This window comes from Rhinolophus sinicus, chromosome 8 (genome assembly GCF_057876585.1).
Source record: "Rhinolophus sinicus isolate RSI-liver-muscle chromosome 8, RSI-T2T, whole genome shotgun sequence".
Lineage (NCBI taxonomy): Eukaryota > Metazoa > Chordata > Mammalia > Chiroptera > Rhinolophidae > Rhinolophus > Rhinolophus sinicus.
The window spans coordinates 18,639,084-18,659,815 of record NC_142508.1 but is presented as its reverse complement, the minus strand read 5'-3'; the positions used below and the strand labels follow the sequence as shown (position 1 = coordinate 18,659,815).

The window sequence follows — 20,732 nt, the reverse complement described above, 5'->3', positions numbered from 1 at the left end:
ATTACCTATATTCCCTTTTCCATTTCTGAGTCCTTCAATATAATATTCCAGAGACCACGTTCATCCAAATATGTGTGAATCCCAACCAACCGAGCTAATGCCAGCATCCCTTCCATGTTTTGCAAGAAGGGATTCCTAGACTCCTAAATTCATTTTGTTCTGTAAAAATGGGTGTTTCCTCTGTTTTAAGTCACTGCCTGAAAAATGTGAGACTTTGTGTACCCTTGACGTTCGTGCTAACTAGAGGGTACTTCCTCATGCTTCTACAATTCCACCCATAATAGTGCTTCTCAGACTGAGAGCATCAATCTGACCCCTTTAGTAGTCAGGGAGCTTCACAGAGAGGGAAGAGTTGACTCTAGATGGCCATTGGAAAAGCATTCCGGCAACGAGACCAGGAAAAATTAGTGGAATGTGTCAGTGCAACCCAATCCCTCCCTGGGAAAAGCCTTCAGAGCAGCAAAGGATGGAGGAAGGAATCAAGTGCCAAACAAGATTTCAGTCTCATCATCACCATCAGGTAGGTAGGTGGTTCTACACAACTCACTTAGGCCAGACGGGCCTTAATTTTCTTTTCTGCAAAATGAAAGAATTGAGCAAAATAGTCTCTACGGACCTTTGCAACGCCTTTACTTTATGTGTGTTTATGACTGACAGTGCAGCATTTTTAAGTTTTCAGAATATTTCAGATACTGACATGGCAAACTTTGCGATCTACTTTGCAAATTTTAGAGATATAGGTGCATCTGTGTACATTTCTTTAAATTTAGTAATTAAGCTTCCCACTTTCAATTTCCTAATGAAAAGACAGGCAGGCGTGCATGTGCGCAAGCACAAACACACACACACACACACACACACACACACACACACTATTGCAGCTTCATCTACTTTACTGATCTGCTTAGATTGTATGTATAACACAGGATTTTGATTGTAAGTTTTTACATTTGACAATGTAAAGCCTTATTTAGATAATCCTCTATAGGATACCTTGGGTTTATCCGTAATTGTTAGCACGGTTAAATATTTATTCTGCTAATTAAACGTCAGACGCTGTTACTATCTCTACAAACTAACTCTATCATACACTGTTACGCAAAGTGTGGCCCAGAGCCCATCAGCATCCATATCACCTGGGACTGGCTGGAAATGCAGAACGCCTCCCGCCAGAACTACAAAATCAAAATTTGCATTTTAACCAGGTGCTCAGGTGATTTGTGTACACACTAAAGTTCTAGAAGTGCTATTATACATTATAGTGCTTCCCTCACTGCTTTAAAATAGGTAAGTCTGTTTTTTCCATAAAGGAATGAATAAATGAGCAAACTAACTAATTCAGCAAAGTGAAGGGCTATAATTTAGTGCCACTGGACTTAGAGTTACAGAAGCTTACAGTTGAGAGTTTCTTTTCTTCTCTTTTCTTTTCTTTTTAAATATAGTCTTAGGTCTATTTTTATAAAAGACAGGGGGCCAGGAAACTGGATGAAAAAGTTTATTCTGTTCAGGACCCACTTGCAAATACTACATACATCATTGAAAATAAAGAAAATGAATATGAATATTAAAATATTTACTGTTTTCTATAAGATTAGCTAACAACCAATATGTTATTTTTATTTCACTTTATAGCTTGCAATTTTAAAATCCCATAATGTATTGCTGTCCTACATAAAATATCATAAAGAAAAAATATACATTCAACTACATAGTAGAAACTCTGAAATAAGTAAATAATAAAATAAATTAAGTATATAAAAGTCAAGGACAAATTTAAATAAAACAGACCAGGATTCTAGTTGCAGCTCTGAGACTGTGTGATTTTTTTCAACAATTCACTTAATTTCTCTGGGATCCAGTTTTTTTCATCTAGGATATGAAAGGATGATCTTGACTTTACACTCCAGCTCTGAATTTCTGAAATCTAGTATGTCTGAAATCAATGCCTGTTCTAAATTTCTGAAATCTCGTATGTCTGAAATCAATGTCTGTATTGTCATCGTGGATGCATTTATTGAAATTCAATATGGAATCTCAGAAGTGGCATAAATAAGTCATTCTGGAATTTCTGTTATTTTACTTCTGTTCTCCACTAAGAACAGAAGCACGTGAGCTAATGGCCACCTCATGGTGCTAATGTAAGGACACTGTCCCCAACAGACATTTACTCCAGGCAAAAGGCAAATGTTAAAATTTTTAACACAGGAGACGTTATCTTGGTTTCCTTTCATTCTGAATCACGAAATTCAATTCTGTAAATCCATCCCCCTCACTAACTACCCAATTCACTCATTTGGTCTCCAGGAGTCCTGGGTGAATGGGTGAAAGCTTCCACCTTTCATAGCTTCCCAAAGCAAATAAGAGGACTATTGAGAGGTAGTTATGCCTGAAAAGTTACCTAGTTACTCTGGCACTAGAAGATAAACTTACAGATCTTTCAGGAAGCTAATTATTGAGCCTGTTATTTGGTTCCCTGACAGAACTGCTTGTCTGAGAGAAGAAACATATTTCTGCCATTGCTTTTTCCATTACCATTATTTCTATCATCATAAATAAGAGTCACTAGGCCATTTCAAGTAGCATCTGCTCACCACAATTTAGCATCTGAGTGTCAGGCATGTGCAAGCTGAGCAGCGGTGCCCTTTGCTGAGGATTGAAACCCAACAGACAAGGAAAACTCTTGAAATTCAGTAACAGTGCATATGTCTGTGTGAGCAACTTGAGGGCAAGGGTGGTTTGTTCTTTGTCTCTATATTTGTAGCACAGGGTCTGGCACAAGGCAGGCTATCCAGATGAATAAACAAGTGAATGAATGATGGATGGATGGATGGATGGATGGATGGATGGATGGATGGATGGATGGAGCAAAAGGAAGGTTTTAAGATATTATATGGAACCGATTAAATTTATTGGGTTGGTCAAGGGATGTTGTTTTGATAAGGGCAGGGCTAGTCACAATTCATGATGGAGCCACGAAAGCCAAGGCACAATGTGACTCAGAGGGACCCTGACTTTGATGAGCAGTTCCACTGCACATACTCAGGTCCCTGCAATGTTCACTACTGGGGCTCGTAAAAGACAACAAATCAGAATGGCAGCCATTAAAAAAGTTCAGTGAGACCTCAAAAGAAATTCTCCCCCACTGCCAGAGACAATCTTCCTGAACTAAACAGTGTCAGGTAAGGAACTGATCCGAGAGGTGGAAAACAGAAAAAATGAGGTGAAGGGGAACAGTGGAAGAGGAGGTCAGGCAGAGGCCTGAGTAGGGAAATAGGTGTGTGGAAAATCTGCGGAGACAGGGAGAGATGATGAAGACCCACAGATATGGGTATCTGTTTGGAGGACTGGAAAGGTATTAAGGCTGAAAGTAGACCAAGGGAGGGCAAAAAAGGAGAAGTCAGAGAAATGTCTATAAAATAACACCCATCACCACTGATAACAAGTATAAAAGAATCTTTTTTCTTCTTGAGGAGACAAAGGGAATTTTAAGTAGGATTAAGTAGCAGTAGTTTTCAGAACTCAGCAGCTCTCAGAAGCAATAATAACTTCATAAATAGCTAAGTGGATGGTAGGAATTACTTCACTTTGGAATTTGGCCAGCATATCAAAGTTAACAGTAGTATCGCATCTTTTTCAAAGCTTCCCTGAAAGTCTGGGAAGGAAAATCATCTCAGAAAACTCTGCTGAGTGAATTGAATTTTAGGAAGAGGAGTCTCCTTGAAGACATTCTAGCTCCTGAAAATTGACGTGACAGAAGCCCTACCCTGCTGGGAAGTACTCTCTTATGCACGTAAATACATCATTGCCCATATCACCCCCAACGGAAGCAGATAATTACGTTCCCAGATTACCATTGCTCAAGGTAAAATTGTACTAAAAACATAACTCACAAATGATGCTCTAAATGCAGCAAAATGGGCCTTATAGATTTGCCACTTTCACAGAGTTCCCTAACTTTTGGACTCATTGTGCATGGTTAAAACGTGAACCTTGTAAAGCCAAATATTGAAACTCGCACATCTGTACAAATTCACTTCTGAGTTAGGTGGAATTGGAAGTATAAATAATTTTCACACCCTGGACACTTCTGCTCATGAATATCCTGTTGATATTTCCTCTTAAGTACATTTGACCATTAACGGGCTATGTATCACCTTCTCTCCTCCCCCAAAACAAAGATGAAAATTGGATGTTAATGGTAATTTGGGATGCAAGTATCTTCTCTCACCATCTGGAAATGTTCATGTGTTACTGTTTTGTTGTTGTTGTTGTTGTTTTTTAGGATGTTGTATTATTTATTTATTTTCTACCCACAGGCAAGTTATTTCAGTATCACCCACAATGCAATTTGCATGCAAATCTGTTTATTGCCCGTGTTGCCTAACAGTGTGCTTGCACTAGCACTTGGAGTCAACACCATTTCCATTGCAATAGACATAGTTCTAACTGGACAAATGGTTACAATGTTAGCAACACCCACATAAATCAAAGGAATCTAAAGCAGATATGGCACCATGTCAGGAGTCTACTTACAACCCCATTCTGTATTTATACCTGAAACAAGTATCCAGTACACACCATCCACAGATGCTAAAAGGAAATCTATGCACATCAACATTTTGGGAAAATATGAGTTTGGAGAAACTGGTTATTCTGAAAACAGTCTGTTGAAAAGTTATGTGATTAGTGAATAACTAATTTCTTACCAATTTTATCACATATAACGTATATGTAAATAAAAATTTTGTTCATCCATTTTATTAACTGGTAGATTTTCATTAATAGAGTCTAAACAATAACAGGATATGAATGAGTACATAATCAAATTCAGAATTCAGAATGAAGTACAGTGTAAAATATATCTGAATGAAAAACATAGAGGGTACTCGGTGCATAAACTCTCCTTTCAAATCCTATTAAACTGGCACCTTGATTTCCCCTTATTCCTTAACAAGCACCCTCCCCTCCAATAAGCCAGACCTCTGCACTGTTCTTCACACATCTGCTCATCCACCTCTGCCCTCATCTTGGATGCTCTTTCTGAAATCTTTCTTTGTATCAAGCACTCACCTTCTCCACGAAGCTATGAACTTTATAACTTGAACTTAGCCATACATTTTCTGAACTTCCTTCGTGTCTTTGTCCAAATTTAGCATTGAATCATAGGGTTTCCCCCCTTTACTTATGTATGTGTTTGGTTCTATCTTTTCCCCCCTCAATTTAATCACATTATTTAAAGGTAACAGTTTTCATGCCTGTCTTTAAAGTTTCTGTCGAAAATCCTACTCCACATTTAATTTCTCTTTCTCCAGTAATTCCTTCTAAATACTAGGTTTGTCTGAAAACATGCTTAAACGTGCTCTTTCTAAAGAAAACTCCCACAAGCCCTGCCACCTCTTTCTCAAGTTCACCTACTACGGCTACTTTCTTTTTCTGCCAAACTTCTTGAAAAGGTATTCTGTCTTCCATTTCCTCTATTCTGGGTCTGTCTCACAATTTGCATCTCTCTATCAGGTTTCCTATGCCTCAGTCACACCTCTCAGAAACTACATAAATGTAGCCCATCTTCTCTCCTGGAGACTGGGAAGACATTAACTTGCTTCCCAGACTCACTTTGCTCAGTTTCCTTTCCTGGCTTCTCCCGTAGAGTCTTCAGTGGTCCTCCCTCCTCTCTGCTCAGTCCCCTATGGCATCTGCACCTCTGCCCTTGTCTCGAACTTCCTGGTCTCCAGCTGCCATTCCCCAATCTGTATTTAGTGCTGAATGCTCTGTGGGGTCCCAGACCTTATGCTGCCACCTGCTGGGCAGTTTCGTGGGGCTGCCTCAAAACCAAATTCAAGTTAGTCCCTCCAAACCTGTTCTTCTCAGTTAAGTAAGTGTATCACCATTTTCCTGGACCTCACTGGTAGAGATTTGATATTCAGAACTTCCATCACTTACCCCCACCCACAGTGTTAATTACTCACCATGTACTGTAAACACTACCTACTGGACTTCCGTCCTCTGAGATCTGCCCCTAACTCACGGGTCCTTATTTAGACTGTAATGGCCCAATACCAGAATTCCTGGATGAGCCAGACCTGGCCTTTCTCCTTTCTCTCCCCTGATCTCCAACCCTCCTGACGATTCTGCCAGAGGAATCGTCTTTGAAACAGGCATCTGAGCAACGCCCAGGATAAAAAGCCTCAAGTAATTCTACCTGACAGGTGAAATAAAGCCCAAACTCCTCAGGTTTGGAGCTTCTAGGAAGAACTTGAAGACCTTGCATAACCTGACCCCAGCCTAAGTATTTCTTTAGCCTGTCTGCCCTCACGCTCCCTCTCACTCCCTGCCTCACTCTCACTCTCTGCAGCCTCCCTGAACTTTGTTTTCTGTACCTTGAACAAAAGAGACTTGCCCTAGATCCTGGAAGGGGCTGCCCTCATATCTTCACATGGCTGACACCTTCTTGCCATTCAAATCTCATCTCAAATTGTCACCTCCTTGCCGTTCTCTGACCACACAATCTAATTGCCGCCCTCCCTGCCAATACCACCTACTCACCCTTTCACAGTACTCGGCTGTATTTCCCGCAAGCGTGCCTCAGCATCTGAAAGTCTCTGTTTCTTTATACATTTACTTATTTAGTGTCTGTCCCTGACAATCGAGTATAAGCTCTGTGAGAACAGACTTTGTCCCCCTTCCTCACCCCCAGCTCCTGGAACAGGGCCTGGCACACAGGAAGCCTGAAGTCAGACCCCTCCACACTCCGGCACCTATTTTCAATCCCCATCCTCGATTTGCTTATATGTCTGCTCTAGCATTTATCATATTATATCTTTTATTTGGACAGCTATTTCCAAAGGAAGTGAGTAGAGGGAAAAGACGATGTATCAAAATATGGGCCTGGAGAGGGAGGTGTATATGGTTATAAAATGCTCATTCCAGATTTGTCGTAATGAATGTAGAGGATTTATACATCTTTGTTAAAATCATTCCTAATGTTTTTGTTTTTCTGATCATAGTATGATCAATATCCTTTAAATTTCATTTTCCATGCACTAGTTTCTAATATAATATATATAAAATGAATTTCTAAAAAAGATGTTTATATTGACCTTGTAGCTGCAAACTTGTAAATTTACTACTTAGTTCTAAATAATTTTTTAAACACCAAAGATTTTTCTAGGTATCCAATCATGTTATCTGCAAATAAAAAATGCTTCATTCTTACATTCAAAATAAGAAAACATTTAATATCATTAAATGCTGTGCTATTATTTAATATTATTAAATCTTGTGCTATTATTTTTAAGCACAAGATACAGAAAATAAATCATTGAAAATCAGAGCTGCTAGTGCTATGCAGGATATAGGGGAGAACAGTTTTATAGGGGACACAGATTGAAATAGTTAAAAAAAAAAAAGCACTGTCTGTAGCAATTTATTATGATCTATTATCTTCATTACATTTTAAGCTCCTGGAGAGCAATATCACATCTTACTTATTTGTCTATAACCCGCCAACCCTAACAAAGTACTTTCCCAAAGTAGAATCTCAAAAAATATGTCTTTTTAATAGAATTGAAATACCCCCTTGTTGGGTACGTGGCACATGTCCAATAAATACTTGTTGGTTAACTCTAAGAACCAAGGAATACACCTGAGTTTGCTGCACAATCAGTGTATGCCCAGACCTACTGAGAAACTGTAGAAAGAGACACAAGAAACCAGAAAATACCCTCACGATTATCCATAGAGAAAAACTTCCTGCCTCAGGCAATAAAACAAACGCACCAAGGAAAACATTTAAGTGGCTACCTGTGCATTTCTTGATATGACTGTTCCTTTTTCCATGGGATCCTAATTTGCATCCAAAATTCTCCTCCCAAAATTCTGCAAACCACACATTTCTTCGGTTGTTAGCAAGAGTTCGGCTTCTAAAGTATCGATCAAACCCTATTATAAAGAAGAAAGGTATGATTTTAATATTCTTTCAAAATCAAAACCAAATACTGTCAGAGCTTGTGAATGGATATTAAATTATATTGCGATCATTGCATGGAAAATATATACACACACACAAATGGGGACAGCCAAAAGCTTCCCTTATGACAAAAGCCAAGGGGCCTCAGTGAATAATATCTCCACCCCACCATTCACCATTCAGGCACCTGGCTCTAGGGATGAGCATAACAGGAAAGCCTTTTATTGGTGTCATTGTCACAACCTCTCCCTCTCCTCTATGTCTCCAAATGGCAGTGTCCGGTAACCTCATGCTGGATATTCAGAACCAGCTCAGACTTTTCTCATTTCTCTCTCTCTCTCTCTCTCTCTCTCTCTTTCTCTCTCTCTCTCTCTCTCTCAATCCTAGCAGGGGTTAATGTTCCAGGTTTCTGTGCTCCTACCCACCTTAGAATTTATCTGTCCTATATGTTCCATTTTCAGCTAATTCAATTAACGAATCAGTACTAATGTAATCTTCTGGAGTCCTGGGTAATGGGCTAAAGTGTCAGCCTGCTCAGGTAACAACCTCATTGAAGGGAGACCACCTGGAAATAATGCCTTACTCAAAAGAATAATGGGAAAGGTGGGAGTTTCAATCACTGTCAAGACCATTGGCAAAGTTATTTGGGAGACAGAGTGCCTTTCAGAGATGCTCCTCATATTTGCTGTTGTGTTTATTTTGTCCATAGGGTCAGTCCGGCATCATGTCTTCATTTTCTATGAAGCGAGCATTCTTACCCCACAGTACAGTAACCATCATATATATCCATGGAAATATGCAAACTTAGAGGACAACATCAAGCAAATGGCCAACCTCACGGAAATATCGAAGGCCAACCATACTTCCGTTTCATAAAGAAAAAATCTAACAGGCACTCTTTTCTAATAAAAAAATACATGTATGCTGGGTTAAATAGTTACTCTCTTGGCAATTCTGCTATCAGAGCTAAAACTTCTCTCCTGAGTCATCAATAATGGGTGCATTTCATCATATGCTGCTACTCTGGTTACGCCTTTGGGTTTTGATTTAATTGGAATGAAACAATTTGTCTGTGGTGCATCCTTACCATCAATTGATGCTCTTTTGGGCAAAATTGTCACAGCCCCTTCAGCAATCTCCTCCTGCTGATAAACGGGTGCTATTTTGGATCCCCAGCTATCTGAGCCGATCCAGAGAAAATGCCCACTTTGGTTTAATTTTTTTGCTGCTTCTAATATCCTCCTATAGGAATAAAAAGAAATAAAACATACCACATTTATCAAGAAACACAACAAGTATGACTGTTATGAGACAGCTATCTCAAGTTATATGCACTCAGTAGGTCACCGTTAAGCAATTAGTCAATCATTCTAACTGCCTGAGTTTTATCATCTCCTAAAGGAAGTATATTGGCGACTTTAACTCCAGCACCTGTTAATTAGCCTTCTCCTTAACCTCATTCACTTCATTCTGGCTGTCATCCTTATTTGTCTCATTTCTTTCAGGCCCAGGTTTGACTCTATAGACATTCCAGACTTCGAAACTGCAAGGCTATGGTGTCTCCGTGCAGCAGAAGGCAGTCGGCAATTACATGAGAAGGCTGAGATTCCTGTGAAGTCTCACAAGATTTTACACTGAACATGAAATATGTTAGAAAAAAAGGATGTGAGCCACAAATCTGATCCTACATAAGGAAGAAAAGTAACCAGTACCTGATGTCATCTTCATTGGCAAACATAATCACTGCCCGAGCATTAGGTGTTTCCAGCAGGCGTCTGATAATTTTTTCAAATTCTCCAGGTCTCGGTTCACGTGGGATTTTCTGTGACTGAGCAATACAAACACCACCTGTTTTTGTGAAAAGAAGGAAAGAAAAAGGGATTCAGAAAGGGCATTTATTTAATTAACAAACTTAATGAGGTTAGCTACTATATATAAAAACACATGCTTCGATACAGCATATTGTTTCACGAAACATCTGTCATTCTCATCTATTAAAAGCAATCATGTTTGTTTGCATTCTAATATATGTAGCAAATAAATTACATCAATTACTTACTCCTACACAGGGGTTTATTTTTCCCAAGTTTAAAGATTATTTTTGTGGATGTCTATAAGAAAACCAACGTGTACAAAATCTGTGATGAGAGTCAAACAAAGAAGAAGGGCTGTTTTGATTCATTTAACATAAACAAAGGACAAAAGCCTAGATTAATAAAAAGCATGAGTAAGCCTTATATGTGAGAGCACCTACTAAATAGGAAGGTCCTTTTACTCCTTTTATTTATTAGTAGACCTCCATTAAAGTTCATTTCATCTTAGAGTTCATAGTATTACAGGAAGTGCTTATGCATTAGCCTAATGACATGTTATCAGACAAGCGGTGTTCAAGATTATTTGAGACGTAGGCAAGTACCAAAGATGCAAACCCTCTGTTGACATATGTCTCCACCATGAAAATCAAAACAGCAGAAATCCCATCCCACTATCACAGAAAAAAAAAAAAAAAAAAGAATTCTTCTTTTAGCCCCTCCTTCTAAGACAATGAAAGACCAAAGAGAAAAGTTTAGAAAAGGTTTCTGCCACTGGGCTGGGATAAAGAAGAATAAAGAGATTTCTCAGTTTCAATAGAGCAGAGAAATAACATGTGCTAATACTAGAGAAAAAAAAGTAATATCAGCAATATGTTTCAGTTCTATTATGGTTTAAACAGGCTTTTTGAGTCAGCTGAGAATTCAATCACCCTTTGTACCATTGCTTCAGTAGGCAAAGGCATTTTTACTTCCAAACAATTAGCAATGCGTTCAGTCGCCCAAGTTACTGGATGCCATTATATGCTACTCATTGGGCTGGACCCTGGGAATGTACAGTCTAATCCAAGAAGTAACCATCCAGTCTGAAAGATAGGCCTTCCAATAAATCATCATGGAATATGTGATAAAGTTTAGAATTAAGAGAATATACCATACTATGGGAGCACAGAGGAAGTTGTAACTCAAAAGGTTGAAAAAGATGGATTTTAAAGGGAAGATACACCGCCATGTGGGGACAAAAGTGGGACACTTCTGAAAGAGACCAAGGTGTGAAAGACCCTTGCTTGATCATGGCTCATAGCAGAGACTGTCTGGGTTTGGAGTTGGAAAGAATGGTCAGGCCCAGGTTGAGAATGACTATGTTAGACATGCCAAATAATTTGAACTTGATCTTGACAACAAAGGGAACCCACTGAAAGTTCCTAAGCAGGAGAATCACAGGATGAGCTTTATGCTTTAGAAAGAAATCTCAGGTAACCAAACAAAGAAGAAATATCTAACAGCCAGACAATGGGTGTCCAGTGTCTTGTGACAGGTGTGGCAATAATGTATGACTAACAGGGCTAGAGTACTGAAGGTTTCTTTTTCTCTAAGTTAGAACACAGTCAGAATTATCCCCATGATAGCAATACGCTTACTAACCTTACAATATGCTCTTTGAGGATGGAAATTGCCTGTAACCCACAGACTGAGCCTGTAGTTAGCTTGCCTACTAATATGCCACTAACAGTTGGGATAATTGATTCATTCCTTCAGTAAATATATATTGAGTGCCCACAGTCTGCCAGACTTTGTGTGGTAGCTGTGAGATACAATGGTGAATAAAATAGACACGGTCTCTGCCTTCACAGAGTTCAGAAATGTGGTGAGTGAACCAGGCTTAATACAAAAAAAAAAAAAAAAAAAGTTTATAATTATAAATTATGGCAGGTCCTATGAGGAAGAGCAAGGGAACTTAACTGAGATTGAGGCGTGTTCAGGAAAAGCCTTTTTAAAGTGGTATCACTTAGTTGAGGTCAAAAAGAAGAGAGAACAGGAGAGAACATGGGAAAGGACAGGGAAGAGCCAGTGGAGTTAATGAACAATGGGGAGAAGTGTGACAAAGAAGAGGCAAACAGGGGCCAGATGATGCATGGCTGGGCAGGGCCTGTGGAAGACTATGAATAATTAAAATGCTTACGTTCCTCACTAAATGTTTCATAACCCATATGAATATGTCTCGTCTATGAACGCTGCATTTTATGGAAGAACAATGGCCGAGGATTGCGGCCGTAGAAGGCAACCTGGAGTGGAAAAGACCAGGAAGCAATGATCTCAGTTAAGAGATCATGGGGATAGGCCGTGGGGAAACATAGTGCTATGGTGCTGAGCTAGAGCCGATGGAGCTGTTAGAATTTCTGTGTTAGAATCCATGGGGCACTGAACCTTTTTCCCAGCCTTATTGAAGTATCATTGGCAGATAGAAATCGTATATACAGAGGGTGCCAAAAGAAATGTATACACATTTTAAGAAAGGAAAAAACTGTATCAAAATCGTAAGACAATGAATGACGCTGGCATTCATTTGATTAACGCCATCTTTTGAGCGAACATCTTACTCCATATTGCTATGTAATTCAATTCAACTTTGAAAAGTAATACATAGATAATATCGCTTAAAATGTGGATGCATTTTTTTGGCACCCCCGGTATTTAGGTTGTACTGATTTGATCTAAGTAGGGAGTAGTGAGAAGCCACTAAGCCTGACGCTAAGGTTTTGGCCTTTGTGACCAGTTTCTGTGAGGCCACCATTAAACAAGTAAGAAATACAGGAGGGTGAGCAGGTATACAGAGGAGACAAGCATGATTTTGATTCAGAAGAGGTTGTTTTTGAAGTACCCGTGGATCATCAAACTGAAAAAGTGGGTCTGGAGCTAAGGAGAGAGAAGGGAAATGTAATTACAATTTTGTCAGGTGGTGATACAGTAGGTAGATGAAGTGCTGGTAGTGAAGAGATCAGAGGGGATATTTCAATCAACAACAAGAAACGATGAATGATGGAGCCTGGAAATTTTTATTATGACTATTTCAGATGAGGCAAACAGGCAATTCAGACATAGGGTTTAGTCTGAATCAATTCATTCATTCATTCATTCATTCATTCATTCATTCAGAATCTACTGAACATTTCTGTTTTGGAGAGAGGGGGCAATGAATGAGAATGGAAAGAAGTGACCACACATGTTGAGGAGGAAAATTTTGGGACAAAGTTCAGAGGTAAGTTGAAAACCATGTATAATGTCTTTAAAAATCAAACAGATAAAACAAAACAAAACAAAACAAACAAACAAACAAAAACTGTGGTGAGTGGAAGCATTAGGTAACTGTAGAAATGTAAAACCCAACTGTAACACTCTCTAGGGAACAATAGCTGTTTTAAAATATGACTGCCCTCTTAATTAAATCGCTGTGATTACTTAAGCATCCCATTAAAGACATGCCATATCCTAAGTATCATTCAGAGATCACTATTGACTCCATAGCCAGAAAAAACAAAGGCTGAAAAATTTTTATTATGACTATTTCAGATGAGGCAAACAGACAATCCAGACTTAGGGTTTAGTCTGAATTCATTGATTTATTCATTCATTCAGAATCTACTGAACATTTTTGCTTGTAAAAAATTGCTAGTAAGGTTGGATTTTTAGAGTCTAAATCCATTTCATATTTTTTTTATTCCTCTTCCTCACCCAATTTTGTCAGCCTGGCCAATTTGTATTTTCCAGGAAAGAGGGACTGCATAATTAATTTACTTTGGCTAAACAAGTTCTAATGGAGAATTTGCCTCACATGGCATTTTGCTATTTGATGCTTTACAGATATTTTATTAAATCATGAACTGTATTGCTTCTCAAGTGATTGGCGTTAGCAGATTAGGATTCTTTTCTTAGCCCCGAAACTCATTCACACTTTCTATCTTCACATCTGTCAAAAAGCCAGACAGTTAGTCCATTCATAAGCACTCATAGTCTACTATGTTTCAGGAGCTACCGACCTTCAAAGATTGTGCGTCCTCAGCAATCTTATAATATAATTCAATGACAAGATGCACACATAAGAAAAGCCAGATAAGGATGTAAAATTACCTAATGATGAAAGATAACAGCATAAGACATATTAAAATACAGTAACACATGACATCATCCCGTAAAACAGTCCTATACTTCATAGGAAGAAGTCCTTATATACTGTTAGAGTTTGGTTAAAATGCCAGTGACATTTCGTCAAACATTCAGGCTTAATCAAGGTACATTTTCCTACAATGTTCATTATATACTGTTTTAATTTTTAAAGAGACGCTAACTTGATTTAGACTCTTGGGGTGAGTAGGAAAAAGAGGAGTGGCCCTCCCTTGAAGAATGCATCTAAAATAGAATTGCATCTATTTTCCCGTATCTCACTCTGAAAAAGTACTGATTGTGTACAATTCCAGGGACACTAACTTTTCTGTTCTTCAGGTGTGCTCAGTTCTGCAAGAAGTCATTTTTAAAGCTTAGCACTTAGGAAAAGAATGTTGAATGGAGGAAGGTACAATTGGCCGCTCTCTAGAATTTCCTGACTTCCTTGCCTGTGTAAATGTTTTCCTTTGGATTATTTAATGATAATTAAAAGGTCATTTGTTCAACTGAACATTTTAAGTGTAAGTATACAACACATGAGATTGCCCCTTCCAGTCTCATTTGCTCTATGGCACCTCACTAGTCCTAACATCAGCACTTTAACGTTGGTATTATCCCCATATTTCTGATGCAGAAACTCAGAAACAGGGGTATCAAAAGCTAGCAAGAGGCTGGAACCCAGGTTCAAAGCCAGATCTGTCTGACTCCGAATCTAGACTTTTCCATCATATTTTCCCATCAATGATTGACTAAACCTGTTGCTTAATGTTAAATGGATACAAATAATTGATAGATAAGATAAGAAAATTTAAAGACTCATTTTAAAAATCTAGCAGCTCACCCCTTGTAAGTCTAATTGATAGCTCCATAAATATAGTTCTTTTATTGACTATTAAGAACTTAATTACGACACTTAGAAGTCACGCAGATTATAGAATTGACTTAAACTTCTTCACTATATAACCAGTTCACCCTCAATAAAAAATAAAAATAACAAGATCAATAAATTACATCTTAAGTTAGTTACAAAGTGCGATGCCAAAAAATCAAAAATAAAGCTTCCTACTAAAAAACAAAAATAAAAGTAAAAACGAACAACTTTCCAATTGCCCCTGTAAATGCATGTCCTCAGGAGACTTTCCCGAGGTGTCTAGTTGTCCCCTTCACCTTTGCACCACAGCAACCATAATAATTGTATTTAAAAAAATTATTTTCACCCTAGCGTATGAGTTCCTTGACTACTGAACCCTGTCTGTTACATTTACCACCATACACGACACCTATCACTGTGTGATACACAGAGACTTCAACCAATATTTGTTGCTACACACAAGACCTGTAATATTGAATGCTGGTATGGAAAAATAGTCGTGGGGCAGTCCTGCCTTCAAACTCCTTTCAGTCAAGTAGGGAAACAAAAGATGCATATAAATATGCGTTTAAAAATAAATGGAATAAAAGAAATTTTAAAAAATTTGGACCGTTTGTAATTCAGAGGAAGTTGGCATTGAAATGGGCTGTCTCCCAAAATAGTTTTTACCAGGATGCTATGAATTAGAGCATCACCTTGGCTTTAGTTTATTCATCTGTAAGGTGGTACAATAATTTGCTCTTATGTCAATGAGACATAAGAACAAATTAGTAAACAATTCCATTCATAATTTTATCTCTTTAGAAAGCCAAGACTCATTGGGTGAATGTCCAGATGTCTCTTTTCTGAGAGACGGAAGGTTCATTTGTATGTGTCGGTTTGCTAGTTTGGTTTGCAGAAAGATGTTGGAATGAGAAAGAAAACAGACTTGCAGCCAGAAAACCTGATGGTGGATCCTGTATGACCTTGAACAAGTATCTCATCTCTTAGTTTATTTACCTCTATGACAGGTTCATAATAACTACTACCCAGGATGTCAACAGAATCTAATTAAAGGGGGTAAAATGATAGCGTCCTATACAAATGAAGTATATAATTATTATTATTGCTAATAATAATAATAATAACCAGATAAGCATCATCACCATAACCTGAGATAGGAGATAGTTGATATTCAAATCTGAAACATGGGATTGTCAACAACTTATGTTCTTAATCCTTCATCATTGTTTGTATAATATTATCAAATACACTAATTTCTGAGACTTAATACTTGCCCACTGTCCATGCCAATAAATGATTAAATTTCACCTATTACTGGTCATCACAATGTGATCAGGGGACTCTCAATGGGAGACAATGTTAAAAGTTACTTACATTCTCCTCGATGCCCCAATTCCTACCCTGAGGATCCAAGCCTCCTTTCAAAAGGAGTCCATAAGTATTTCAAAGAGCTGAGTTGAAAAGTAGAATTTACTCTTTAAAAGAATAAACGAAGGGTAAAAACTATTAAACTATGAATGGTGCCAACTATTAAGAAGCAAAGCTGTTGTGGAAATAAAAACATGTTTTGTTTCATTTAAAAGCCCGCCTGTACCTTATCAATTGGTTAGCATCTAAAGTCTGAGACAAGACTCTTGCAGGTTGGGCTCCCCAGGCAGCAGACCCTTAGAAGGAGTCTGAAATGTGTATATGCCCTTGGCATCCACCCTATGGAGGGCCAAGGAATGAAGCAGGACTGGGCAAAGGAGACGTCCAGCTGGCTGTGGACCCAAGACAAACTCCCAATGCCGCAGAAAGCTCTGAGGCTAGAATGGCCTCCAGAGTTATTCTGAATTAAGTCAGGAAGGCCAGGCCATCACACCTCCACATCAGTCAGTCCTTGGATGTGGACCATCCTGGGAGGGGAACAGAGACATTGGGCAGGGCAGCTGTCTGCAGCCTGACAACCCTTCAAGGGGCTAGAGAGCAGTCTCTGGGGACAGAGCCATGGCTCCTTCACTAATGGGGATCCCAAGGGAGACTGACCATACACACAAATTAAAATTTTTTAGAGAAATGAAGATGTATCTCTGAAATGACAGTATAAGTCAAATAATTAATAAAATGTTATTGTTTAATTGCAAAACCCCTCTTCAAAGAGCACTTACTGCACAGAGAAAAGAAGTAGAAACAGTACAAAATTAGAATTGTAGCCAGCTCAAAGAGAACTAGGATCATAAAACTCGCTGGTATTTCAATAGAGAAGTTTTGTTAAAACAATCTGAAAGGATAAAGAATCAGGTGTTTACTTGTTGCTTATTTTTAAGAACAAAATTTCTATTAATAATATCCAAGGGAAAAAATAAAAGAAGAAACAATGTCAAAGCACCAAGTTCCGACTGTGATAGAAATTAAGGAGGATTAAATTATTAGGAATGAAATTACTTACAAAACTATGTATAGAATATTAAATGTGATTTTTATTTAAACATGATTATTACCATTCTCTGAGGCTGGTTCACAGTTTTGGTCAAGTTAAGCTCTAAATAAATCAGATTAAGTCTCTGGTTGAATAACTTGTTAGATCTGCATGACAGACTTTGGTTTTGGTGTATAAACAAATAAACAAAATTAGCATTTTATCAATCATTAAAGAGAATGACTAACCTATTGGTTAAAAAATGATTGGTCAAAATGTTTGATTGATCATAAGAAATTGCCTATAACTGACCATTTTTTACATAATAAAAATGTGATATACCCCATCAACTATTATTTATTTCTTATGAATTCACCTTCAGATAATAGCAATGAGCAAACCCAAATAAACATTTTTGGGTGTTTTATTTTTTTTCCCTTAAAGACAATACAAACACATAAACTCTTAAAGTGTCCAGATCCCAATTCCAAATTGGGGGTGGAGGCAAAGGTTTTCCCCCCACCATCAAGCAATTCTCTGGACACCAACTGGGTGTCCTACAAATCAACTCATTTCTGACACTACCAGAATATAGGGTCAGATTCCACAAGTTAAGGGTTCAGTTCTACAAGACTACACCCCTACACAGTTCAGGTGCCAATTGCAAATCCAGGTTGTTATCTGAACTTCTGACCAACTGGCTTTAAATCAGAGGTTCCCGATGTCAACAAAAAGCATCCAGCCTAAGAGAAAGCTTCTGAGTTTATTTGAGTCAAACTGACAAAAATTGCCAGGAAGCAAAATAATGGATTGAGAAAATGCTCCACAAAATGGTGGTTTGCAGCTTATTTTAGACATAGAATCAAAGGAGGAAGGTTACATGAAATTCATTGGTGGTAGATTAAGGAGATGGGAGAAAGCAAAGCGGGGAGGGGGGTGGGACTCTCTGGGATTGGATAAAAGTAAATTGGAGAGACAGGTACTTCTTTCACATAGGTGGGTACAGGACAGTTAATAGTTCACATGGAGACATTAGTCAGGCAACAAGAATAATAATGAGGGATTCTGTACTTTCCTGCTCTGGTCTGGAAAAAAGGAATTACTGACATTCCAAGGATGTCATCTTAAGTGCAAAAAGACAATATACAGGCTCACTTAAGGTGAAGATTGACTGTATGCAGAAAGCTTCAGGTTAAAGACGTGACTTCCTGCCATGGCCCACCTTAGTTATGAATTTTTTATGTTCACATCATCTTATGTGGTTATTTTCAGGCTCCTGACCTTGTCAGGCTTAACCTGCGGGCCTTTTTCTGTCCTCACCAAGACCCCCTGTTTGGGTTTGATTAATTTGCTAGGACAGCCAACAGAGCTTAGGAAACCCGTTTATTCACTAGATTATCAGTTTATTTTAAAAGTATACAACTCAGGAACAGCCAGATGGAAGAGGTGGATAGGGCAAGGCACAGGGAAAGGGCATGGGACTTTCATGTCCTCTCCAAGTGCACCAGTCCTCCCAAATCTACACATGTTCACCAACGTGGAAGCTCTTAGAACCCTGTCCTTTTGTGTTTTTATGGAGGATTATTACACCAGCATGACTGATTAATTCACTGGCTATTGCCCATTGAACTTAATCGCTAGCCCTTCATCTCTCCCCAGCTACTGGGAGGTTGGACGGAAAGTTCTAACCTTCTAATCACAAGTAGAGTTCTCCTGGCAACCAGCCCCCATTCCTAGGTCAGCTAAGGGCTTTCCCCACCCCCCAAGTCACCTCATTAGTATGACAAAAGACACTTTAAACACTTTGGAAATTCCAAAGGCTTTTAGGAGCTCAGTGTCAGAAACAAAGACCAAATACAGTACACACATATTTCTTATAAATCACAATATCACAACTTTCCACCCTGATTACCTTTGGCATCGTTTCTTTCCATCTTTCTGGAAGCATAAGTAAAATATAACAATCTGGCCTAATGTAATTGGTCCTTTAGTGATAGCTGAGTAAAATTTGTTCTAAGGTTCAAATAAGTGTAATCGCGCCTCCTGTAACAGTCTTTTCACTTCCTTATTCAGTGTCCAACTGGGACTTAGCAGGAAAGTGCATAACATGATGAAAGTGTATGTTTGTCAGCTTAAAGCGCACTTGTGAGAGATTTATCTTGCACATCACAGTAAAGAAAAAGTGTTATCTTTAACAACATAGATTAAAAGAGCAAAATTGCACTGAAATCTGTGCTCATTCTCTGTCTCTCTCTCTCTCTCTCTCTCTCTCTCTCTCTCTCTCTCTCTCTCTCTCTCTCTAACATTTTATGCTTTGTCCTCTATCAAAAGCCATGTGGCCTCTTAAAGTGACTCTGAAAAGCACTGAAATGAGGCGATGAAGCTCATAGAAGAAGCGTGAGACAAATGCAACTCCCCTACTGTCCCATAGCAACAATAGAGACAACGTACTGTCGACGGCAAAAAATAACTCTCCAGAAAATCCACCAAAAGAACGGTTTATTCAAGAAAAGAAAAAAGAGACAAAGCCACTAAGGAGTGTGTATATGCACACTCGCTGGCTGGTGTCCCAACCGGCTGCCCACGTGGAAAACACTCCCCAGACCAACATGGCTTCCCCCTTTATTCACATCCCTCTCCTAAAAAGTTACCACAAAGTTCAACAGGAAGTCAAGATTAGAGAATTAACAAGGGGCCCAACTATACCCATAGTCCTCCCAGCTCTATGGTTAAGCATCTTAAGACGCCAGTTCACTTTTATCACCACTACTGGAAGAGGACGACACAGAGAGCCCCTCTCCTGCTGGTTTCCATGGGTACTCTCAGATGTTGATGCTCTGGAGACAAACTGGGCTGTGATAGGCTCAAAGGCTCAGGGTCTGTGCATACCAGGCTTTCTAACTTAGCCACAGACCATCACAGATCCAAAAGTCTGCTCAGAAAAGCAGTGGTATGGTGGTTACAAAATCTCTCTGGGGTGCAACATCCTGGCCCTTCCCTTATTGGCTGTGTGGCTCTGGGTAAGTTATGTGACTTCTCTGTTTCTCATCTAAAGACTGAGAAAATGCTAGATTGTGAAAGGATTAAATAAGTACTTAACAGATTATTTTTTTTCCCTCAGAAAACACATTAGTTGTAAATTACTTAAAATAAAAATCAACAAACCCCAAATAGATATAGTAACTCACTTTAAGCAATATCCACCTATAACATTATTTCTAGACACCTCAAATTTCATTCCCCAAATGGACACAGAATAATAACTCTTACTAGAGATTCCAGTCAATGAGGGTGTTAACTGCAGAAAGTGCCACAGTCAGAAGGAAAACTTGTGCCTGCCACAAGCTAGAGCTAAACTTCTGATGCGTTGCTTCTTCCCACTCCTGAAAACAGAAAAGATCTAAGGAGACATTAGTATAGTATGTGGGAAAGATTCAGAGAAAGAAAGAAATCAAGAAGAAAAAAAGAAGAAGAAGGAAACCAGGAAAAGGGGGAGAGTGAGGGAAAAAAAATGACAGGGGA

At 38.7% G+C, this 20,732-nt stretch overlaps 1 protein-coding gene across 4 annotated transcripts in view; it reads right to left on the bottom strand.

Moving 5' to 3' along the window:
- GRM8 (glutamate metabotropic receptor 8) overlaps window positions 1-20,732 on the bottom strand; it is a 681,950-nt gene that overhangs the window by 354,710 nt on the left and 306,508 nt on the right. For all 4 annotated transcript variants that reach the window (XM_074315645.2, XM_019749052.3, XM_019749054.3 and 1 more), the window contains exons 4-6: window positions 9,679-9,814; window positions 9,054-9,208; window positions 7,801-7,938 (exon numbers count right to left, since the gene is read on the bottom strand). In XM_074315645.2, the coding sequence (XP_074171746.1) occupies window positions 7,801-7,938; window positions 9,054-9,208; window positions 9,679-9,814 (429 nt within the window). The remainder of the gene's footprint in view (window positions 1-7,800; window positions 7,939-9,053; window positions 9,209-9,678; window positions 9,815-20,732) is intronic.